At 41.7% G+C, this 25,505-nt stretch overlaps 1 protein-coding gene across 1 annotated transcript; it reads right to left on the bottom strand.

The window, feature by feature from the left end:
- Positions 1-1,163: 1,163 nt before the first annotated feature.
- LOC146627120 (transmembrane protein 150A-like) lies at positions 1,164-24,559 on the bottom strand. Its single transcript, XM_085361058.1, has 7 exons — positions 24,495-24,559; positions 17,516-17,563; positions 15,156-15,242; positions 13,008-13,075; positions 9,922-10,049; positions 2,668-2,845; positions 1,164-1,408 (listed from the first exon to the last, which is right to left on the bottom strand). The coding sequence occupies exons 1-7, from the start codon at positions 24,557-24,559 to the stop codon at positions 1,164-1,166; spliced, it is 819 nt and encodes a 272-aa protein (XP_085217184.1).
- Positions 24,560-25,505: the final 946 nt, after the last annotated feature.

The following is a 25,505-nucleotide window of genomic DNA, read 5'->3' as shown; positions in this document are numbered from 1 at the left end:
AACAAAACACTAAGTTACTTTGGCCACCGTGTGGCGCCAAAGGAGCTCCGATGCGCGTTGGTTTTGCTTCAGAACTCTGCAGGAGGGATGGAACAGTTCTTCTAAATGCCAGTCATCATTTTGGTCTTTTAATATGCGTTGATACAAAATTTCACAATTTCTGGTATTCATCTCATCAAACCAATATGTCTTCTGCATGGGAGCCTTTTCAGTTTCATCAGGATGGAAATGTTTATTCAATCAGAACAACTTTGTACTGATTTGCAGTGAAGCTTTCCTCTAAACAGACCTCGAGGATCTTTACAGTTTAAAGCTCAATAAACCTGAGTCAGTGGATTCCTGTATATCTAAAGCTAACCACAACCCGTTATGTGTGCACACACTGCATCATTTCATATTAACGGTTTTATTGTTTTACTTTCAGTGTACATTCTAAGAAATACAATTTGAATAAAGTATTTCCGCGTATGATGAAATTAAAGATGTTAAACATATCAATGTTTCACCTTCATAGTTTGGTCCCATTAAAGAGAAATTATACAGCATTTTTTTGGGCAATGAGCTGAAATGAGAAACAACAAAAGACAAAACAAAACTGAGCTTATCTGGGAAATATGAGAGAGCTACATGGGCAATGTTGCCTTAAACAGTTGCACCAAGTGTTGAAATTCAGCTTAGAATAACATTTACATCTTTAAGCTACTTTGATAGGAGAGGCTAGTTGTCGCACATGAAGCCCACCTGCTGTCTGATGTTTGTGGAAACCCTCATCTTGCGGCGGAGGTATGGAGAGAAACCTGATTGTGTAACAAAACTTCCTGAGTAGAAACAATGCAAGGCTCCAGGACTGACGGCGCGCAGCGAGGAGCGACATCTGAGGCACTTTCAGAGACCGATTGTTACTCTGAGACAATTAAACCAAACATTAAGGACTGTGGGTGTGCTCGTGTGTGTTTCTTTGTTGGTGTTTGTGTTCGCACAGGCATTGTTGGTTTTGTGCAACGCTTTGCAGGACAGAAGTCTGTCAGTCTTTGGTCACTGCTGAGGAGAGCAGCTTTGGCACTTTGTAGTAGTGAGTGTGGTGATATGCAGGGTGCAGCATCCAGGCTCTAGACTCTGTTACTCTTTCACCTCCAGTTTTTCTCAAACACACCATAGTTAAGTCACAGGATCGATAAGCTCTCTGGCTGGTGGTGGCCGGCTCCGCCGACCTCTGTCTTGTGGTCAGAGGTGGAAAAGCTCTGCATCGCCCCGCCTTTGGAGAGCACCATCAGGGTGTTCCCCGACATGCCCCCAAACTCAAAGGCAAAAGTCCCGTAGAAGAACATGATGATCGAACAGTAGATCCACTCAAAGATGGCGGAGGCGTGCTGCAGGGCATAGCTCTCCTGGCAGAAAAAAACCCCACCTGGTGATCAGAGGGTTAAGGCGAGCAACGGCTGCACAGTGGTTCAGTTTGACATTGTTTTTATTGCTCACGTACTGAGATGTACTGGTCGCTACTTTGAATTCGGTCCTGTGCTGTTAATATTAAGATGGCTTCACCATCACATTGACCTGTGGTCAAACCTGACCCTCTAACACAAAGGCCCACCTTAAAAAAAGTGATGGTTTACCTTTACCATTAACAGCCAGTAAAAGGTTTCCTGTGTCTGAATGCAAGCCTCACATAGACTCCAATCAATACCATCCATACATTGATGACCTGCCTTTTAAAGGTGCATTGCAGATGTTTTATCCCTAAATGTTTCCTTACAGACTTGACAGCAATAAACTCATCAGACACATAATCTTCATGACCAAAAACTCCAAGTGAGCATTTGGTTTCAGTCATGTTTGTAAGGCTGTGTACTCTCCAGCAGGGGGCAATGCAACATACCATACATTATAAATGTGCTGGATTTTAAACACTATAAAGAGTGACAGTCACGTGTGCAGACAGACAAGAAATTAGTTTTATACTAATGTGCTGATTTATTGCAAAAAGCTGAGTTTCTCAGGATTTATGCACAAACAAAGCCAGTTATTGTGAAGCAAAATGACCCTTTTCTCCCTAATATATCCCTGCAACCCATTCATGCTGTTTTAAAGGTTTGATTAGCTACAAATGCATCTTTTAGTAAATTTAGGGGAACAAACTGTGTTATGTATGATGGATCATAAAGTAACTACTAAAGTGCTACCACACTTACAATTATGTCATTAAATATGTTAAAAAAAGGTCTTAAATTCTCTTCTTAATGCAAAAGTCATGTAATCAGTACTGTAACAAGTCACTTTCATTACTTTTAAGAAAAGTAACAAATAATGTGCAGTAATACATAACCTTTTTTTGGCTCATTTAACCATCATGAAAGAGAAAGAAAAACTATAGTTATTAAATCTTATATTGACCCATCCATTCACCCTGAGCTCCTTGTTCCTGTCTCTGTGGCTCCATAAATCTACAACTTACGCTGCCATAGGTCCTACAGCCACTAGAGGGTGCCATGTCTCGAAATAAATCTTTCTCATCCAGCTCTGACACAACCCTGCAGGGTATCTATGCCACTGAATGTGGTTTTAAACAAGCAAATAAATAAATGCAAGCAACCTATGTGTTAGGGAACTGTTTCACTAAAAATGTACTGTAGTGCTGGAAGAAACACAGATAAGCTTCAAGGATACTGAGCACCAGGGCGATGAGGGCCAGCAGGGCCATCCCCACTCGTATGTGACCTATCCAGTATTCCTCCTGGGTCTTGGCCAGTCTGTAGGTCAGAGCCGACTGAAGGCACACAAACAGCATGCTGGAGGGGAAGGCGACCCCAGCTCCCACGTAGTGAAGGACTTTAGCAAAATCCACCTGAAAAAAAAAGAAAACAAAACAGGCGGATAAACAAAAACTGTTACACTGAGGATCTGGAAGTAGAAACACGGCACGGAAGAGAAAGACATAGTCGGTCTTTCTCATCCACTATGAGAACTATGAGAGCACGGCGCTAACACGTTAACAAGCAACCCACGCTAACGCGCTGACGCCGTCCAGCCCCACGCACGGGGTGATCCACGCTAACTCGCTAACTGTGATTTGCAGCATTAATGCGGTTATGGCGTTAACGTCATTTTAACGAGATTAACGCTGACAGCACTATTTTAAATGCAACTAAAATCCTCCTCTTTTGTGTTTAGGACAAAATAAATTCATGTGATATCACCAACTGTCTTTCATAATGCTCAACATCATCATATAGCAGCCACTGTTTGACTGATGTGAGCTCAGCACCAGGCTTTATTAGATTTTCTGCACTGAAAATCACGTTAACCGGAGGATGAACACTGCCACCCTGTTGACTGGGTGAGGTTTAAATTTGTTGTGTAAACCAAAATATCTTAACAACTCTGGGAAATTTGTGTTATATTAACAAATGTAACATAAATCAATTACTGGATGTATTTCTCTCAAATACGCCTTCAGGCTTTAGTACAAATCTGGAGATGGAAGTTTAAACAAGTCCTTTACTCAGCAGAATATCATTTACACCTCACAGTCTTCTTGTGGGAACATCAGGACAAAACAAAGCTGATAGAAATGCAAACAGAGGTCATTGTGACCCAGCACTGTTACCAAATCATCTGTCACAGGAAGCTGTAATGATACTAATTTACAAAGGAAGCTGGATCATCACCATTATCATCTCTGGCACTGGAGGAGGCGACACGGTGTCAGCTCGAACTCCACACATAACAAGCCGGAAGATTACCCGTCACTGCCATGAGCTCATCTCGTCTCAGCATCACAGACGGAGGAAGTTCATTTTTAATATTTTCTCCTGCAGTCTGTGAGAGCACGTTTTCAAATACAGCAGCTGATTTTATGACGACACATCTCCTGAGCCTGGACTTGTGGTTTATTATGGAGAAAAAGCAGCGGTTTAAGCCGTCTGACCACAGGGAAGAGACCCAGAGAACAAACAAATACTCATTCAGCTTGAGTTATAATTGTGCTTACACCAAGCATCTGAAAGTTTTTTGTTCATGAGCTACTTTTATGTGGGTCGTATCCTCTCATATTCATCTCAGCATTAATTATAAAACTGATTCAAAGAGAAGGGCGAGCAGGAAGATAGATAAATCTTCACATACGAACAGAGGAAGAGGAGTCAAATGCAGGACAGTTGACAGGTAAGCTGAGGCTGTGTAAAATCCTAAAAACAAGCCATGTTCATATACCAAAGGGCAGTCAGGGAGGCCAAACAATCCAGGCAACAGGTCACACAGAAGGAAATAACTACAAACACAAGGAAAAATACTGAGAACACGAGGAATTGTGCGGCAGGAGGATGTCCTGAGGACACTTATTAGAAACAAACAATTACCAAGAAGGGGTCACGAAGAAAGACAAGAAGTAAAACTGACAACAGTGTAAAGAGAACAGTCCAAAAAAGGACCGCCTACCTGCTTTTCCTAACCACTTTTCCTCGACCTCGACGGAAAACATCACGAGGCGAAGGAAAGGAGCGAAGGAGAAATGATGAGTACTGTGCACAGGGATTATTGTCTGCCGTACAGAAACTACAACACCCAGAACATGGACTACAAAATGTGTTTAACACAGCTTTATCTTTATTTTGTGAATTATGGTGCGTTATTATTCCCACGTGTTTTTGCACTACTGTATCGGCCTGCAGGGTTCTCGGGTTTCTCAGTCAGATCCACACTTTGCTCAGGTCATCTGCTCAGCTTCATGCTGCAGAAGCAAGTATCAGCAAACATTTCGATGGTGTTTCCTACGTCCATCTTTATTCAGTGTCTATGTGTGATTTAAACCTTATTGTTGGTGCTAACTTTTTGGGTTTTTCTGGTGATTGTGACGACTGGAATAAAGGTCATAAAACTCTTCTGACTAATAATAAAGAGCCTTCAAAGCTAAAATAACTCCCTGGAGGTCTTGAAATGATCTTGAAAATGTATATATGAATTACTGTGTCAGGCACTGTGGAATAAGACCTGGGACATGGGATGATAAAGGTTTAAAAATGCAGACATACCACCGATGAATGAGACCACAATAAGCTCTTTGTGGAACGATGCATGATGCAGAACAATGCTGCAGAAATTTTCCTTTTCCACGCAGACTCTTGGCCGCATCATTCGTGATTTCCTGAAACTCCAGTTCAGCATTCACCCTTCTTTCTCTGAGACATAAACAGACTGGATGAAGCTGTTTATCATTGTGTCAGAGCCATGCGTGCTTCTACAGTATATGAGCCCATATCACTCAAGACGTCTGCCATGTTTACACTGTGGGAAACACTGCGATTCATTATATAAGACCGAGCATAGAGGGGGAGGGAGGAGGGCGCCACGGCCAATCGGCGAGCAGGGGAGGGTCGCCCTTAATCGATGGTGGGCGAATGGATGAAAAGAACTGAGGCTGCACTGTGCAGTGACTCTGAGATGTATTTGAGGGGGCCCACATGTGCAGAGACAGGGCAGCAGTAACCTGAGACCCCAGCCTCCCTGCATTACTGTGACCTCTGGCAGCGTGCACACGTGCCTGAATATTATCACTTCTATGTCAAAACAGCTCAGACGGCCGCCACATGCACACGCACAGTAGAAGCTGAAGTACTCCGATCTTTTTAATCAGCCCACAGTTTGTCTACTTTATTCTATTGGGACTTTATTTGCACAAATGTTGCTGGATCTGTACTTTATTTAGTCTCAAAATCAGTGCAGACGTTGTGTTTACGTACAACCAGTACAAGATGACACACACTCACATTGCCCTGTGAGTTCATTATGCTATCACTAGTTGTGCAGCTATAGTCCCAGATCAGCTGATCATCAAACCACAGCTCATCCAACTGGTGAATCTTTGGCCTGCTATATTAGCCGGCCCACAGCTGCTGTGTCTCTGCAAGCCACTTTGCAACCCTCCTCCACCTGATCTGTTCATGATGTGTCCGACTGCTTCACCTCCTACCTGAACTAACGATATGCTCAATTTTGTGCATCATGTTAGCGCGTTTCAACAAAGATGATGCAGTTTTGTTTCCACTGCAAAGTGGCCACTTAAATATGTAAAACTGTTATATGGTGGTTGTAAAAACCGTCAGTTAAATCCCTGTTTGTTATTTTAAAAACAAATATTTTAAAAACAAAGGGGTGAATATGATGTTAAAATCAGGCTACATCAGTGCAGTTTACATGTAGTGCAGTGGAGCATTTAGCAGCTAATGGGCCTGATATATATATATATATATATATTTAAATCAGCAATCACACAGCAAGAATCAGCTGGTTCTGAGCTCAAGGACAACAAACCTTCAAAGAACAAAATGGACCAGAGCACACTGATCACATTAGAGCCTTTACATTTGCAAACATTACTTTTGTCTCCCCTAAAGTATCTGAATCAGTGATTACAGGTTTAAATTAAAGTTAATGTAATGCACCTGTGTTTGCCTGCAGTGACAAGTCATAATATGTGATAAGAAGATTAGGAAAGGCAAAGAATGCAGAAATTATAAGGAAAATCTTTCATGTAATTTGTGTCTTTGAAGTGCTGTGAAGTAATATTAAACAATCCTCACATGTATTGCATATTAAATTGAGTGTAGGATACATCTAGAGCTGTAAAATAAATGTATTGGATTAAAAAGTCCAACATGTCTCAGTGACATGTTCTGCAGTAAAAATCAAGAAATCAAGTGACACAGTTGACTGCACGTAGTTTTCTTTTGCTTCCTATGCGTTTCTTTCCTCTGATCTGCAAACTAAAAACATTCATTATTATCGCGGTGACATTCAGACGCTGCACCGGTGCTGCATTCCTGGCAAAACCAAATCAGCACAGGTTTAACAGAAGATTTCGTGCAAGTCAGAACTTGAAGCACCAAGAAATAAAGGAGCTTGCGCTGTGACCCTAATGTACGCATGTGTGTCCTGAGCATCTGCTGTAAAAACCTACACGTTGGTGCATGTGTTGCAGCTCTTCTCTCTAATGAAGCCATCTTCTATGAATCAGAAGAAAAGGTGAGCCAAAGATTGAGCTTTTTTCTGAAAAATGAACGGGCGCTTTGTCGTGAGAGCGCGCCCTTACATTACACCACGCTCGAGTGTACCGAGGGAAGAAACACAGACGCACAACACGCAGCCAAAATTTTGTTTTTATGATCACAATACCACAGCGAGACAATTTCCAGACAAAACAAACAGAACATCAAAAGGAAATGTGCTTGGAAGCTCTACAAAGAGCTGCGAGTCTGCAGGAGAGAGGATCATCAGAGGCTCTGCAACCGCAACTCAGCAGAAACCCCGTATACGCCAATCCAACATTCACAGCGGTGCGAAAGGACATAATCCAGCTCGTAAGGTCGTAACTCGATTTTTCGAAGACTCGATTGAAATGGGAACGAGAGACAGAGTTGCAGTGCGTGCACGTAGCCACGTTTGCTGAACAATGGGCTGCACCGCAGGCTGAGGTGCACACTGGGTCATTGTGTAACTTCATGTCTTTGATGCTTGACGAGGCTGTGTGAAGCTGGAGAAGGGCTTGGTAACAGGTTTGTGAAAATAGTTATGAAAGTTAATGTTGCTGTAGGAAAGAGGTGTCAAACATAAGGCCCAGGGGCCAAAATCGGACCAGCAGACTCTCCAATCCACTGCACAGCATTCAAAAATGTGAAGGAACAGTAAAAGGACCGCAGCACGCCTCATTCACCGACTTATTCGCCTACAAGAACTTTTTCTACACCCAAGTCCTTTCAATCTAACACACAATTATTCTCTGCTCAAACAGCAGCTTCAGTCTCTTGTCCAAGATACTTGGATACCAGGGATCGAACCATCGGATGACCTGCTCTATGTCCTCAGCCACAACCAGCCCAAAGGTGTCAATTTTGGACTTTTAACTGTATTTTTATAAAGTTTTATAGCTTTACGTTTACTGATAAAGGCTGCACACATGAGTATCCATGTTACAAAAAGGTAGGTAATGGATGTAAGATTATAGATTAATAGATTAAAGAAAAAATGAAATAATGGAAAAGTTCCTGGTTTCTTAACATCTACTAAGGATTTTCTGTTTTTTATAGACAGATACACAGCGATGTACACATGGATACATTTTTACTAATCTTGACTATGAAAACCAACCTTTTTAAGGACTTTTAAGGACCCAAAATGATTTATTTGAAGCCAGGAAATCTGCCCTGAGCTTTATATAGAAGCTGACACGGCTGTTAAATATAAATTACATCACAACGATGTGATCGTGTCAGCTGCACTGATGTTCTTGGAACATTAACTGTATAAACAATGCGTGAAAATTACACACAGCTCTGAGTTTTTAACACTCGCTCCTGTTTGCTCCCCTCGCTGCCTCCTCTCCCCACTCTGGCCTTTCACAGCTGCCTTCAATCCACATTGGAGCCCATGGATGTATAAACACACCATAATCCCACCACCCAGGTATTAGTCAGTCCTTGGGAATATGCATTGGAGCCTCTACTGTAGGTTTTCTCTATTTACATGAGAGCCTTTAGTTGATACATGGCAGATCTTGCAGAGGAGAAACTGTTTAATAAAGGTTACTGCTAACTCAGTGTTTGCACAGACACAATTAATGAGATATGAGCTTTAACATCAACTTTATGAATGAAAAAATGAAAGAAGAGTCTCAGTCAACTTCAGGTGCAACATAAGGGGAGGAGTTAGAGAAAAAATGCATACAGGTTAGGTCTTTTATCCTGGTAACTCTGTTTTTCTCACATCAGGATAAAAAATCTGTCCTGAAAAGAGCGTTTGATTCCAAACAAATACGGTCCCTCATATCATAGTTTGGTTTACAGTGGACTTAAATGAACAAAGTGGTGATCCTGAATGGTATCTCAAAGTCTGGATGCAGGTGAAAGTTGTTTCATTCAACAGACTGGTATGTGCTTCCCTCTTCCCTCAGAGATTAGCTGCCCATTAGCTGAGTTTCTGTTCTGGCTGAGGGGAGGCAGGTCAGTCTGACCTTCTTCATGGTCATCACTTAAATTACCTCCATGCTGTTTGTTACATTCAGGCCTTCTGCTTTCAACTGACCCATAAATCATGAAGTCTTATCTCTGCTGTGTGGCCTGAACACGGCATCAAGCCCGTTCTACCTCCTACTTCACTGCAGTAAATGTGGAAAAGCACAAAGTTACCCAGGTGTTAATACATTTTCTAAAACCAGCAAATGTTGTGTTGCAGGAAAAAAAAAAACAGTGCACCCAGATTAGTTTGTTTTTAGGCTACACATGGATTACAAGCTTCCACCTCAGTTTCAAAGAAAGCAGCTGCGTGAATCACACACAGTGAGATTTCCATCTCTGATTATGTAACTTACTTTTTGCAGCTTTTTTTGCAGGATTTTTGCTTTTGTATCTTTCACGTATAAATATCACCCCTCAATTGATGTTGTTGAACGATTGCATAAGAATGATTTGGGGCCTGTCAGGCCCACTATCCCAGTTTCTCTCCCCTGTAATGTCTGTAAAGTCGATCAGATGGAAAATTGGCAGGATTCTGAATGAAACTGGGACAGAGTTCATAAAATTTGAGTTAATTTAACTGTGAGGATAAACATTAAGTCGTTTAGGAATAATTGCAGGATCCTATCCTCTGAACAGAGTCTGCCTAAAACCACGCGCGACTCTTTTTTACAGGGATCTCTCCTAAAAGAGAGGAGTTAAAGTTTGCAGAAGAATAAAAAACTTCCACTATTATCACCCTTGATTTACATGAAGTGAATGATTACACAGGCAGGGATGAGAGCTGTGGGCGAAGGTCAGCGTGAACAGATATTTACTGTCACTGCTGCTCGTGTGCTGTGAGTCTATGAAAAACTGGGCTGACAAACATTATCCAGACTTTTTTGATCTCATTGACTCTGACTGGATTAATTACCTGGAAGTTTCCCACCATGATGAGCCCCGCGGCGCAGAGCCACCCGGCGGAGAGGCCGGCGGTGTTGAGGATGCAGTTCTGGTGCTTCTCGATCACGTGAGCGTAGCGCAGCAGGCCGATCAGCATCACTGGAGGAAGTGAGGAAAAAAGGAAATGACAAATCGGGAAGAAAGGACCGTTTTTGTTGGTCAAAAAGTTATGTAACCACATTTTTTTCTCTTCCAGGAAGAGAAGCTCACACTACAAACTCTACCTGAGGTGTTTATGATTACTCCAGCGGGATGAGCTCCATCTCTACAGAGCAGAAAAATAACCTCAGGGCAACAAGCATGAAGCTTAGTCCTCTCTGAAACTGATTTGCTTAGGCTGCTTGGAGGCAGCAGACAGAAGGCTTGCATCATTTGTACTAAAAGGGTGACGCTGCTGGTCCATTCAATTCACTACAGAGTCAGATTAACAGCACAGATAGTCTTACAAAATTCTAGCATCACTGGATTACAGTTTATAACAAAGTACATGTCCTCAAGTTCTTCACTGAAGTACTAGTTCAGTATACTTGCAGCTTATTTAAGTATTTCCATGTTATGCTACTTTTTGCCTCGATTCTACTACGTTAAAGATGCAAATGTTGCGTTTTGTACTCCACACTGTTTATTTTAAAACATTAATTCCTTCTTATTTTACTGACAGGCAGTGTACGGACAAAGGTTTTAGCCCACACCTCTTAATCTTTTAATTCAGGTGTTTTCAGTGCCATTGTCACCAGTGTATAAACTGAAGAACTTAGCCATTCGGTCTGCCTTGACAAACATTTGTGATGTAAAGGGTTAATCTGAGGGTTAAAGGGTTATCCTCCATGTAAAGTTACAGAGCGGGGACACAGAGTGCTGAAGCATCTAGAAAAATCCCCAGTGCTCTGCTGAATCAGTAAATGCAGAGCTCCAAACCTCCTCTGGCAGTAACATCAGCACAACAGCTGTGCACCAGGAGCTTCATGGCATGGCTTTCCAGGGCCAAGTAGCTGCTGAAGGTGTGATGTGCAGGGGAATCAGTACTAGTATCCTTACAGTATGATTATAGATAAAGCTACTATCTCCACCTGCAACATTGAAATGATCACCAGTTAATTTAACATGCATATCTTTGGGACTGTGGGAGGAAACTGGAGTACCAAGAGAAACGCCATGCAAGCACAGGAAGAACATGCAAAGGCAAATCAAATTTCAAGGTGTGTACCAACTCAGGTCCCTGCTTTAGCCACACCATCATTTTTGCAACTATAAGACTTCCAATGCCCAAACTGCACAGAATAAACCTTTAGTCGTGCTCAAAGCTAAAGCTTGATGATTCTGCACATCCCTGTGTGAGCAGATTCCTGATGTCTGTTTATGAAACGTCGCCTTCAAAGCTTCGCAGCAGTTTCACACGGCTCTCCCACCCTCCTGTCTGATGATCATGCCGTTCACATCTGGCACTCATCTCCCTGCAAACTGCAGAGAGCGACTGTTTTGATGTTCCCGTGGGTTGTCCAGCAGCGAGCACAGTGGTCCGTTTGTGGCGATCGAGTGCACGCCACGATAAGACTCCGTGTTTTGGGTTCTGGGTTAGGCGTGCGTTTCTTGGGCTGCTGCACAGCAAGAGTTTGACATTTACCATTCTTCTAACCTCACACTACACCTTTGAATTAAACAAACTCCCCCACCAATATAAACTGAGCATTGTTTATGAAAGGGGAATAAAAAAAGAAGGAAAGCTTTTGATGTGGGAGAAATGAGCTCGCTCACAAACCCTAATTTTTGCAGACTTCACCTAAATCATCCATAAAAATGGTAATTACAGGAACGAACTTGTTGTTCCTGTATTCCTGCAAAGAGAACAAGAGGTCCTTCCTTTAAGTATTTATCTATTATCCTTCAAGTCAAATTAAGATGTTGTCATTCCTTGACTTGGAAAGAGCACTGCTCAGCCCGGGGTCGGGACACCACGGACCAGGACCGCAAAGTTACACACCAGGGCACAAATGTTTGATGCGCTTTTGCCAATTTAAGACAGATTTTGAGAGCTACGTATCAGGCATCTGTGGTCTAATGAAATAGAAAGTGACAAAAGCAAGAGAGCGAAAAACAAGAGAAGTAAAGTTTTCTATTAAGCTCTAAAGCTTATTTTTCTCAAGTCTTTGTCGCTGTTTCAGACTATTTTCTCTGATTTTCGTGTCTTTTGCCACAATGAAAAAACACCAAGATGAAGCCCTGAAAAACTTTTGTGCCCCATGGATGGAAAAACAGTGACTGTGTGTTAACAGCCAAGTTCTGAGATAAATCTGGTTCAGGGAAAAAGCCTGAGCTGGAACGGGTTAACAGGTTTTTAAACTTGCCCAAATTCCAGCATTTTCTCAGAAAAGCAGCATGAACCTGGTGTTCATAGGGGAGAGGTCACCTTAAATAAATGGCTCTGTATAGAGAGCAAATAGGCAGCTTCAGTCCAGGACACTCGGGTCAAAGGGTTGACAATATACTGCAAAATGTGTGTGAGTTCACGTTGGATCACAGGAAGCTCCCAACACCAGGAAATTGTGTCTGACTGAGGCTCCTACAGTCGCTTTCAAATCTGGAAAGAACTGCATTCCTTTGAGGCAAACTTCCATTTATGCATTTCCAAAAAGTTGATCAGGGTGAATTCCCTGAGTGTACATTATCAGAATCCTGGCAAACATTTTTAAAGCAAATATAGAAAAAGAGCCAATATACCCTCTGCACACCGGGCAACGAACCCTGAGCAAACCACAGAAAATCAATGCTTTTGGCACACAGAGTAGCTGTCCGTATGGTCAGAGGGTGAATGCTTGTGGGTCATTTTATTCAGAAAAAAGCAGTATCGATGGCCTAGATTGAAGTTTTCTCTCAGATTGAGGGCTGAGGCCAGAGCTGGCCATAGATTCTGGGGAACAGAAAGTTGGCCGGAGCCTCTCCAGCTGAAAAAACAAGTCCTGTTCGACCAAGATGTTGGGTAAATATGTACGAGAGTAAAAAAAGAAAAAATACTATAAAAGCTGAATATTTGTAGACCAAAACCATCCTGGTTCTTACCCATAAAGGATCCGGTGCTGCATATGAGGCTGAAAAAGCAGCTTTCAGGTGGCAGAGTTCCACATTTACTACAATGGAAACACAGACGAGAGGAGGGTGGTTAGTATGGGCTGTACTCAAACTACGACCCCCTGTGCTTGCTGTCATATACCCCCTTCTCCATATTTTACTTTTTTTTTTACTGTGCACAACTGGAAAACCCATATTTGTGTGCTTAGCTGCTCTGTGATACTAAAAACCTGCCAGCATTTTTTCTATAAATATAGAGTCTTTGTGGGAGGTCAGAAAGAAGGACACACATCTGTATCTCCAGCTCAAAAGCATCCAAAACATTTTCCCATCTAGACACAATAAGCCGATTAGATTTTAATCTTGTCAGCAACACTTATTCAGCACCCTGGATGTTTTTGTGGGGGGAACATAAGACTTGTGAAGCACTTAACAAAAGCCTTTCTTTCTGCAGAGGTGAGGAGGAGCCTCGCTCGGGCAAGTGCGGACTTATCTAAGATCACGATCTTCACTGCAGCTGCTCGCCAAATATCACTGCAGTTTATCTGAAACCGGATTAGTTAAAGAAGCGGGCGACATCACTTTCTGGAGCTACATGTAAGACTTGCAAACCCTAAAGCAACAGTTTCAGCTGATGTTTGTAACGCTGCATGGAAACAAAAACTGATTTTCAGCCCCATGAACAGCTGCAGATCTCGTGGATTCCTGACAGTTCACAAGGATTTACAGGTTGAAGCAGGCAGGTTTTTAAACTCTGAACTTTCGTAGCTTGTTAGTCCCTATTTCATGGATGTCAGATGCTTAAATTGGGTCAATGAGCTTACACTGAGGGCTAGATGTGAGTTTGCTTTAATTTAATCCCCAAAATAAAAAACTACCTTGGATTTATTGGTTCATGTCCTATAAAAGCCTCTTTACCTGCACTTTAAAACAGTCATGCAGTAGCATTTCCTCTGCCTTATCTATCATGATGAAACTTTGTTTTTCCAGCTCTGACACTTTGATATTTGGCTTGCATAAATATATTCTGTGAGTTCAACGACTTTCTGAAGACTTTGTTTGATGTCCGTGGCTCCACATTTCTGCTGGTGTGTTTTAAAAATGACAACACAAAGAGTCTCAGACTGTCTTCTTCCTTTTGCAGCTTTTCTTGTGTTATTTCAATTAGTAGTTTTAGTAAAACAGGAAAATTTTGTTTCTTTTTTTAGAAAAGGACCAAAAATCAAGCACGTGCTTGCTCCAACTGAACAAAAGCAGCCAACCTCGAAAATAAACCACTGACCACAGCAGGGCGGTTTGCTGTGTCACATCATCTGACATCTGTGGTCAGATCATGTGTACAGCATAACTTTTTTTGTGTTTCAGTGAAATTGTTATTACTGCAAAAGCAGAACTAGGACCGTCAGTCTGCTTCCTCTTTGTGGTTTAATGAAGGATAGGGCAGGAATGACTGCAACGTGCAGCCGTTCTGTTCTTTGAAGTTCCCAAATGCTACAAGAAACCAGGAGTTTAGCAGGTAAGCACACAGCAGCAGCAGCCAGCTCTGTTCTAGGATGCCCTCTGGACCCAGTGGAGGTGGTGAGTGACAGGAGAACGGCGGCTAAGCTGTCATCCCTGATGGACAACATCTCCCACCCCATGCAGCAGACTGTGACAGCACTGAGCAGCTCCTTCAGTGGGAGACTGCGGCACCCACGGTGTGGGACGGAGAGATTTCGCAGGTCTTTCCTCCCCACTGCTGTCAGACTCCATAATAAAGACTTTAACTGATCAAGCACACACATCCATACATATGCAATAATACTAAGTGCAATAATCCTTTCTGTCATCGTTGTATTTTTACTCAGTTGTATATAGTATTTGTATTTGTATTCTATTTTTATCTTATTGTATATTTATTTTATTTTATTCTACTGTATATAGTATTTTATTTTATTCTATTCTGTACAGTTGTGTACTGTATTTATTCTTATTGTATTCTAATTTTTGCCTCATAACTTTTGCACTGTCCACTTCCTGCTGTGACAAAACAAATTTCCCACGTGTGGGACTAATAAAGGTTATCTTATCTTATCTTATCTTATCTTAGCATGGAAATTAAAGTCCACCTGTAACACCCGCAGAGGTGGGCTCACTGACCTGATGAGTGGTATGTTGTCCAGGGTGCAACACAGTACAGGTCCCCTCTGTAATGGAAGCGGCTCCACACAGGACTCATTGTAAACCCTAGAAAAACACACATGTGCATCCATTTATTTCAGTTATTCAACATGATTCAGTGTTCGGAACAATCGTTATCTCTCAGAGCGCCGAATTTCTTGCGGTTGCTCGAATTTCTTAAAGTAGGATGGGAGGCCTTCAACTATCAGCCCCATCTCCTTTTTTAGGATTATGCTTCAGACTTGGGACAGCATGGTCACTGGTGTTGGGGTTCGAATGCACCACCTAGCCGGGACCTTTCTGCATGGATGCGTGAGTTCGCTACAGGTTCCAGCTTCCACCCACAGTCCAGAGACATGCAGTTAGTGCGGTTAGCTGAATGTGATTGGTCATCTGTCTCTGTGTGTTGGTTCAGCAATACAATGGCAACCTGTACACTGTGTCCCCCACCTATCCGAGATGGGCTTGATCAGGTGACTCCGGAGTATTGCTGTTATGGGCCCACACTGCTGGGGGATTTCCCATGATGCCACGCACTTCTTCTCCACTCTCATCTTTTTAGTCTCCATGTGTTTCCATTCCACTACTTTATGTCATTATGTTTATTGACTGACGTTTGCTGTTTGTGGCCTGAATCTGCAGGAGGTTTGTTCCTGTTAAAAGTGAGTTCTTCTTCTCCACTGTCGCCAAGTACTGCTTACATGGGATCATCGAAATGTAGGTTGTCTAACTCCCAGTAAAAAAGGTTGAGTAAAAATGTGATCTTAGTGTTTCACACGAGATCAATGTCAATTCAGGGAAACTGAAGTGACCAAACGTGTTGAAAACTCTGTTAATGGTTGAGCATCAGCTGCGACACGTTTGGCATGATAGCGCTCTTACTGTACGCAAATGACGGTAGAAAATTAACCCAAAATGTTTTCAGGTGAAAGGTCTTTTATGTAACACAGTTAATGTTCAGCTGCATACTTTGTTTTTATTTTGATTTCTATTCTCCATTTGTATGCAAGTGACTCAAACCGATGTCTCATTTAACTCAAATGCAAAATAGCAAACTACATTCCTGCATTACAAATGTTAAAAACTGGGTTTGTAACATTTTATCTATAAATATATACCTGTATTTACTAAAATACCTGTATATGCATGTAGACAGGGCCTAAATCGACATATATGTGCAGATACAGCACTATGGAGATATGTGGTCCCAATATCCCAGTGGCCATATGTTGAGAAGCAGGGTACACCCTAGACTGGTCAGAGTGTAACACTTAGAGACAGACGACCATTCACACCTATGTGCAATTTAAAATCACCAGTTAACCTAACCCCACTCTATGTCTTTGGACTGTGGGAGGAAGCCAGAGTACTCGTGGAGAGCAAGCAAACCCCGAACACAGCTTGAGAGAAAGTCTGTTTTATGTGTTTTTATTTGTTAAGGACACGCTCCTGTTTACAGGTAAACACACAGAGTGACTCTTTAACCCTCATTATTTGATTTGGCTGATTTTGTTTTTTACAAACACTCAGAGAACTTATCAACTTCTAATCTGATATGATGAAAATGTTATCCAACACTCGCTGCTTCACTCATTCAGCAAATAAGGAAAATCACTGTTATCATCCCTGGAGTTTTAGTTTGTAAATATAACTCCAAGATTCACTCTATTTATCTCTGAAGCTGCATTTTCACTCAAGGAGCCCTGATATTTCCCACTGTGATCTATATTAAAGGCCACTGAAGAAGAGAAATCTCAACTTCTGGTTTAAGTGGTGATGCTTTGCAAGTGGACTCATTAGTTAACATGTTTTTGTACATACGTCACAATGTTTTTAGCATCTTTAAGCTTTCTTCCTGTTGAAAGGACTTTTTTCTTTCCCACTGTGCCCAAGTGCTTGTTATTGTAGGGTCTTTACCTTGCAAAATAAAGCACCTTGAAATGACTGTTATGATTTGTGATTTGATTTGGCGCTTTTTAAATGAAAGTGAACTGAATTGTCTGGTTTAACCAAGCAGAGCTGAACAGTTGAATGCAGTCTTGAGAAATTGTGCAACAATCCTGCTTAAGGTCTGAAGCACTTTGTGTAGTGTAGACATCTCTGACTCTTTTTTTTTTAATCTAATCCACAGTCAAAAATCTATCTCTGTGAAAGTGACCTCTGGTCACTGCACTGGAAACAATTTGGAAAAAGTTTCCTCGTCTCTTTGGGAACATTCCTGATGCGGAGATGCAGCTTGTGTCTCTTTGGTGCTTTGAAGCAACATTAAACTGCTGACCAATACTATGGTCTTTAAAATGAACCCGATATGTGTGTTTGTGTGTGTGTGAGTGCTGTACCAGTTGTTCACAGGGCAGACGTGCTGGTTGTAGAGGGCCATCGCGTATCTGTGAAGACAAAGAAGAAGAAAATCTTTGGTCAAAGATCTGAACAGACGGTTAAAGAGGCAGACAGAAAATGATGAAGATTCAATCATGCTGTCAGGATACGGTCTGGAGATAACACTGGCTCTGCTCTCAAAACATGTCCAAAGCTCTGCCTCACTCGCTGTACTGCAGCATTTGAAAGTATTGTCACATCCAACCACACGAACGTCTCCAGGCTCTAATAATGTTTTCCACTAACAAAACACACATGAATCACCACACGGTTGTTTTCAGAGACGGAGACAGCTCCTCTTCATCACACATGTGCGTCGAGCCGGACGGCTGCATATTAACATGTACTGTTACACCACAGGGATGTTTAAAAAAATGTCAGTTACACAAAACAACCTCCACACACACACACACACACACACACGCAGAGCCTAACAGCCAAACAGAGATCATTCATCACACACATAAATGCACAGTAGTACATTTTAGAAGCACATGTTCTCTTACTCCACCAATTTGGTGCAGACTCCTATCTCTCAAACTCAATGCTGGATTTCCATAAAATTCTGAACAGACAGTAATTTCCTCCAGAGGATAAATGCTTCTGGTTTCGGTGATCCTCCGACTTTCTGTCTGGCTGTACCAGGAGATCTTACACACAAAGGTTTGGCAACTATCAAATAGAGATTTTGCACAAACTATCCAGATAGTTTTTGGGTTTTTTTTAATGCAAAACCCTCTGAGAAGTCCTTGAAAACAATTTGAAAGTGCTGTTTCTTTCCAAATATAACTGGCAGTTGACCAAAACTCTAAAAGATGACGCCAACACAGAAGTACCAAAAACTGCAGTTCCTCTAATGGCCACTTGAGGCTGACTCCCCTGTTAAAATGCTCAACTTTACAGCATTAAAAAGTATTAAAATCTTTGATTCCTTCTTCTATTTTTGGCCTCTTCTTTTTTCAGTCACCTTCATAAAACAGCTGTACAGAGTTGACCCTTTGAAGCCATCATTTCTACTTTTAGTCCTCTAATCTGAGTCGCTGAAGTGGAGTCCTCTATCAGATTTGTGCTGTTGGTGCATTTTTCTAGGAATTAACTTCTAAATAATATATTCTGCTTTGTGCTGCAGACCTCCCAGGAAGTCTGTCTGTGTCAATTATTTTACCACAATCTCTCAAACCTGATGACAATCCAGCTCCTTGTGAAGTAGACTGCAACAGAAATCCCTTCAGTCTTACTCTTCAACTCTTTTCTACTTAGGTTTAAGATCAAAAGCCTGCAAAATGCTTGACATTTCTACCATGATACTTAAGCACAAACTCATGAATCTGCTAATGAAGTTGCATTACAACTGCCAGTTACAACAAGTCTACGCATGTGTTACTGTAACCTGGCTAACCTGATTCAGAAGGTGTACACTCTCCTCTGTAAAGACATACATGGATTAAGTCACATGTGCTTCTTGTTCAAAGTGTGTGGCATAAAAACTCTACAAATACTCATTTTTACCACATTCAGACAAATTAAAACAGGTTGTTACCAAAATAAATAACCAGTGGACATAAAATCTCCCATATTCCACACCATAATGTTGTTGGTGCACTATCACTCAGGTTGAAATATGTCACAAATGGCCCATTAGCCTCTTTCAAAACAACCGTGAGGACATATTGCACCATAGATCAGATACACAGGACTCAAAAAAGCAAGATGCCAACAGACATGTGACCGCTGGAGCGTCTTTATTGATCGCTGATAACGAGGGAATTCTCGGGTCAGAAGAATTGATTTGCCCTTTACAAAGTTGATGTGGAGTGAGTGGCCTGACAGAGGCCGTCCACTCTCATCCACTTCCCTCCCTCCCACGACTCATCTTTTTTAGTCCTGCTGCATGTACTTGAAAACTGCATGCCGTGTAAACTAAAGTGAAGATCACGGTGTGAATGAGCCGTTAAACTAGAGACTCAGATACACCGCCTCTCTCATCCCATCAAATACTTCAGTGTTCTCAAAGCTGTCAGCGCCGCCAAATCACACAGAAGGTGACCTTTGGATTCAGTGCTGTGATGCATCGAGTTCAGGCAACAACATGATGGATTCTTACTGCCAACACGTGAAATACGAACACTTGTAAAGCACTCTTTGTTTGACCGATGTGTTTCAGTCTTTGGCAGGGACCCTGGTGAATGGCTATCACCCGAAACATGCAAGTCTACCAGTAAAGTTTCTCTACATACAAGTGTTGCTGGAGCGTCAATCTTTTTGGTCTTCCCCATGCACCCTGGAAATAGGTAAAGTTTTACCAGCAATCAAACCAAATTGAAAACTGTGTTTTCTGTGTAAACCTAATCAAAGATTCTTTTCAGTGCAGCATCGGTCACTGCATGAAGTGTAACGTCATCAAACCTCCTATAAGCACTGATCCTCGTGCTCTGGCACGCTTGACTCGCTGCAGTCTTCTCCTGAATGGGAAAAGAAAATCACAGCTGTGGCACTGAAATAGAAGTTGAAACAGGAAATGGCATACTTCCAGTAACTTTCTGTTGGCACTGCCAAAGCACCTTTCACAGGATTCATACTGCTGTGTTAAATCTACCCCGAAGATCCCTGCAAATCCCTTTGAAACCTGAAAGCATAATCTACCCCATAACCTGATGTGCTCCTCCCTGTAACCACATGTCACATCAACACAGTCTGCAGCCACGTCCACACTAATACGTTTTCATTTGAAAACGCATCTTTTTCTCTCCGTTTTGGCCTCCCGTCCACACTGAGACGGCATTTTTGTTCAAGGAAAACAGAGCTTTTTGAAAACGCTCTCCAAAGCAGATACATTTGAAAACGCCGTTTTCGTGTCACAGTGTGGACCGTGTAAACGGAGCCTTTTGGAGCTGTGACCAATTAAACTAAGATAGCAGAGGGCATTATATAGCAGCTGTTTTGTTTTCTCTCTATTTTGACAGCCCTATTAAAGATTAATATCAGTCTGCACATGCTCCAGAGAGCTTTTCTTCAAATCCCTTAACTCTCACTCGCTTTTGCAACTTTGTACTTTTGTGTTACTCGCAGCAACAACTCCGCCTCATTGTTAGTCCATTTAAAAAACTTGGTGCTTTTCCTCGACCTTTTGCCGCGACGTTTCAAAGAGCTGGTGTTGTGCCAAAAAGTGATCGTCTGCCAAAATCTGATTTCCGGTATTTGCCAAAAACTGATTGCTGGTATTTAAACTGCTAGTAACTTGTTGGGCTATAATATGTGAAACATATGTCAAATGCATCCCTCATGGATGACATAAAGTCATATTGAGCCACAAACAACATTAGTGTAACAAGGTAGAAGCCGCAATCAGTTTTTGGCAGCGACTTTTATATAACCTTTATTTATGCAGTTAAAAAAATCTCATTAACATTACAAATGTCTTTTGTAAGAGTAAGTTGGCCAAGAGGACAGCAGACATGGCAGCAAATATTACAATAGTTCAGTAAAAATATTTTAAGTGGGGATAAAGGACCGGAACGGTTATAATGTAAGTACAATAACACAGAGTTGTAAAGATACTTGAAAAAACAGATAATTTTTTAATTCTCTATATAACCCCTTTGTAAACGCTGTTCACCGAAGTCTATTTACCAACATACGTAAAGATATTACACATAAAAAATACACGGAAACATTGGAAATCAGTTTTTAGCAGGCAATCACTTTTTGGCACAACACCGGAAAGTAAATAAACGGCAGACAGTCAAAGGAGCTTGCAAAGAAAAGCGTCTGGACTTCTTTAAGTTGCTTGAAGACGTTTCACCTCTCATCCGAGAAGCTTCTTCAGTTCTAAGGTCAAATGGTGGAGAGTCCCAGATATAAGCCTAGTGGGAGTGACCCCCCACAGAGGGACAAAAGGACACTCTTTCGAGGATGCCAATGTTCACATTTTGGACAGAGAGGACAGATGGTTTGAAAGAGGAGTGAAAGAAGCCCTCTATGTCCACTGTGAGCGACCATCTTTGAACAGAGGCGGGGGTTTACGACACCAACTCTCTGCCATCTATAATCCAGTTTTGAGATCCCTTCCCAGACGCCTTAACGCCCACTCACATCCTGGGCCATCTGACCTCAGGAATTCGCATGATAAGGTGGGGCCAGGTTTCACAATGAACACACCCGAAACTCTGGCTGATTGGGACCCACGCCCAGTTTCCCACCTTGGCTCAGGCGATTAGAGGATCATCAGGGGGTCCTTTTGTCCCTCTGTGGGGGGAAACTCCCACTAGGTTTATATCTGGGACTCTCCACCATTTGACCTTAGAACTGAAGAAGCTTCTCGGATGAGAGGTGAAACGTCTTCAAGCAACTTAAAGAAGTCCAGACGCTTTTCTTTGCAAGCTCCTTTGACTACGATGACCTGGATGACTGAGAACCTTCACAGACATAAACGGCAGACAGAAATGAGGCAGGTTGAATCTTCTTGCGTTTCACGGATGAGCGTTTTCGGCCGTTTCAATGTGGACGCACAACTCTGTGAAAATGACTGAAAATGATATTGTGGAGTGGAGCGTTTTTAGACAAAAATGCCGTTTTCAAATTTATCCGGATGAGTGTAGCCTGCGACTATTGTGATCGGCCAGTTCAACAATCATCGCCTCTACATCAGGACTCACACGTGTCAGTAAATTCATGGAGGGAGATTACCAAAACTAGATATGAGGAAAAGTACAAAGAAGTGAAAAAACTTGATGGACATTTTTGCCAAAAAAACAAAAAGTGAAACTGACCACAAACTGACCCATGAGGGAAAAAACTCACAAGATACTTAACACACAATGCATCAGCCCAAGCGTGAATGCTGGCAACGGCCACGTGCATGGATTCACTGCAGAGGTCAAAATATGAGCATAAACCACCACCCTGCCCACCTCCTAATAAACGTGCAGCATGCGACAGTCCAGCTCTAGCTGATGTTTTGGGAGAGCAAGTTGCTCAGTTGTGACCTATTACTGATTTTAATACAAAGAACGAGTTAAAGAAAAAAACAAAAATATTTCATTTTGGAAAAAGCAAAAAAAGAAAAGTCATTTCTCCCTTCAGATGTGACACATTTCAGCTTGATATAAATAATTTACTTCGCTTTGGTTAAAGTGTAAAACTCAAACTCCTCATGTTTTCCCGCAAAAAGCCTCACACGGCTGCCCAGAGCTGTGGAGTTTTTAGGTCATGACAAAAGCTGACAAAGCATTCAAAGGCAGAAACAGACAGGTGTCGACGTGCCTGAAAAAACAGCAGGAGGAGGGGGATTACAGATTCAAGCTTTAGAGGCCCGGCGTGAAGAACTCTCGCACTCATTTAACAAAGGACACTGTGAATCCTCTCACACTTTGAGAGGAAAAGAAATCAGCTGTTTCCCAGCATCCTAGTCTATAGAAAGTGCAAGAAGGCGTTATCCAGAGGTCATCCAGCCTGGGAGCACAGATGTTGGATAGCTTTTTTCCTCAAGAGATCATTATCAGGAGCAATAACTCATCTGTGCCACTCTTGATAGACTTACACAATCCTACACTGACTTTTATACATTAATTATTATTGACTGACCTTTTCATGCACAGAAATGAGCCTCCAACTAACCATTACATTTCATTAAAAGGTTACACCAAGAATCCAGTATTAGAAAAGTATTCTGGTCTCTTCAGGGACTCGTGTGTGGTGATCAAAGGAAACAGTTCCTTTTTTTATGCTTTTATTTGCTTTTTTGCTGGGAGCTCTGTTACTTGATGAGGTTTTATCAGTTTTATCCTGGTTTAAGGATCAAAACAGGACATTGCAAATCAAAATCCTGACTTTAAGTAATTTGATTACATGTACATTTTCCCTAAACAATTCTCCATAAAGTACAGTGAAAAAATGTTAAATTCAATGGACTCTGGTCAGTGATGATTTAAGATAAATGCAACATTTGTTTTTAGTGGGGGACTTTTCGCAGTTTTGTTTAAAGAGAAATGAAATCTTAGATTTGATTTTTTTAAAAACGATTAACTTTCATCACCTTCGAGAAAGTTAAAATGTATATTTAGTGCTAAAAATATGGATAAAATTCTAGAGTTTGACTGACACAACTGAAGCACAGACTTATTGGATGGTTTGTGACAATTAACCGCACAAAAAACACAAAATTTAGTGGCTGCATGTCGACATCCACCTATCGCCCAGCAGCCGTACCCTTAACAATGTCAAATTTTAAGCCTTAAAGCATTTAAATGGGTGAGCTATGAAGAAATATCCAAGCATGTTACAAGTGTCATTAGCAGGACAGAACAAACAGTTTTTCAGAGCAGTCTGCAAACATGCTGGTCATTTTAACATGAGAGCCTATTGGGATAGGCTCATCTTTGATGGCTGCCTCTAGTGGCTATCAGAGGAACTGCAGTTAACCACAAACAGAGGTTCTTGGGTCTCTTTTCAGGAGTTCTTACATGCCTGCAGGAACAAGCATTAACTCCAGCCGGGGAGGATTTTTAAAACATCTTCGATCTTCGCCTGCAAAGTCCTGAAATGAAGACTAAGCGTTTTTCTGGCTTCCAAAAAAGGAAAACATTTCACATGCATGAACTTTGCACCGTCAGTCGACATCATGGTGACCGCAGCAGGGATAACAGATAACATGTGTGACCACACTCGTGTGCAGACAGCTTGACTCGTGAGTTGTCTTTTAGAGGAAGAAAGATCACCTTCATCACTACACACTTATTGATTCCAAGGCTCGTATTTAAAGAGGAAGCAGCTGAATGTATTTACCCTAACGAGTCCTAATCTTATCCAAAAGAAGTAAATGTTTACGTGAGTGTTTCAAGAGCTGAACTTTAAATACATATTTAAACTTTGAGTGTACAAACAGACACGGGAACCTCCTGCAGATGCTGCTGCGCGGCTTGTTTACTCGGAGGTACTCACACCACCCATATTCCTGTGATGATGAAGACAGGCAGGCTGACGGGAAGGATCATCCAAGGCGACATGACGGACGCCAGGCGATCTCCGCCGCAAACGACACCAACGGACACGGGCTTCGTTACAGACCTGAAGGAGCGCAGACATAATCAGTCAGGGAAAACAAACGTACAAATATTACAATCACAAATCCTGAAATCAGGATTCCTGATTGGTAATTAGCTCTTTAATCCATCTATAAAACTCCCGCCTGTTCCAGCTCCTATACTGAACTTTCCTCTATACTTCCCTATACCACACCACTTTTTTGTCTTCCAATATTTTTGGTCCTTTTTTTCCACATTTACCGAAACCTGCACTGCTTTATATTCAGTTTCAATCAAATAAAACCTTTAGAGCTCTTTGCCATATTACGTGCATTTTTTTACATGATGATTTATTGTCTTTCATTTAGATTTTTACTCACTGGGTTCGTTTCTTTCTTGGTATGTGTGTAGTAGATTGCATTTTGTGTTGCCATACTGCACTTTAATTTCTCAAGCGATTCTTGTTTTACTAAAGCTGCTGCGTTTATTGTTTGCTGTAAGATTGGAGTTTCGCAGTTTTTAGAGTATATCTTATGTTAAAAGTGAGGGTTTGTAGCTTTTCCCTACTTTATGTTTCATATGCTGAACGTCTTTTGCATTTTGGAGTGTCGGTTGAACAAAACAAGACATCTGTGAGAGATGTGCAGTCCCCTTGCAGTGATGTAAGGGGGAGAATATTACATCTTGAACAACGTGTTTTGTGTCTGTCGTGCAGGTCCGATGTAGCGGCCTGCAGCAGAGATGACGAGCTGTCAAACTTGTACCTTCATCACTTTCTCCACAAATACATCAGTGCTTTCCCACACAGAGCGAAACAAACAGTAACCTGTGAAAACGACGGGCCAATGCTCAGACCTGCAGTCCTGCTTCTGTCTGTATGGCTATTTTCCTAAATAAACATATAAAACTATAGAGCAGCTCTCAGTCC

This window comes from Diplotaxodon limnothrissa, linkage group LG8 (assembly GCF_057381915.1).
Source record: "Diplotaxodon limnothrissa isolate DT_005_m linkage group LG8, D_limnothrissa_male_GT1.1, whole genome shotgun sequence".
NCBI classification, from domain to species: Eukaryota; Metazoa; Chordata; class Actinopteri; order Cichliformes; family Cichlidae; genus Diplotaxodon; species Diplotaxodon limnothrissa.
This window is presented reverse-complemented; position numbering and strand designations above follow the sequence as displayed.

What these genes read in the sequence shown, in the direction of transcription:
- LOC146627120 (XM_085361058.1), bottom strand. Translation starts at nt 24,559, where the DNA reads ATGTCGCCTTGGATGATCCTTCCCGTCAGCCTGCCTGTCTTCATCATC. An exon ending in ATCACAGGAATATGGGTGGT is followed by an intron (nt 17,564 to 24,494) that starts GTGAGTACCTCC and finishes TTGTCTTCACAG; the next exon opens with ATACGCGATGGCCCTCTACA. An exon ending in GTCTGCCCTGTGAACAACTG is followed by an intron (nt 15,243 to 17,515) that starts GTACAGCACTCA and finishes GTGTTTTTCTAG; the next exon opens with GGTTTACAATGAGTCCTGTG.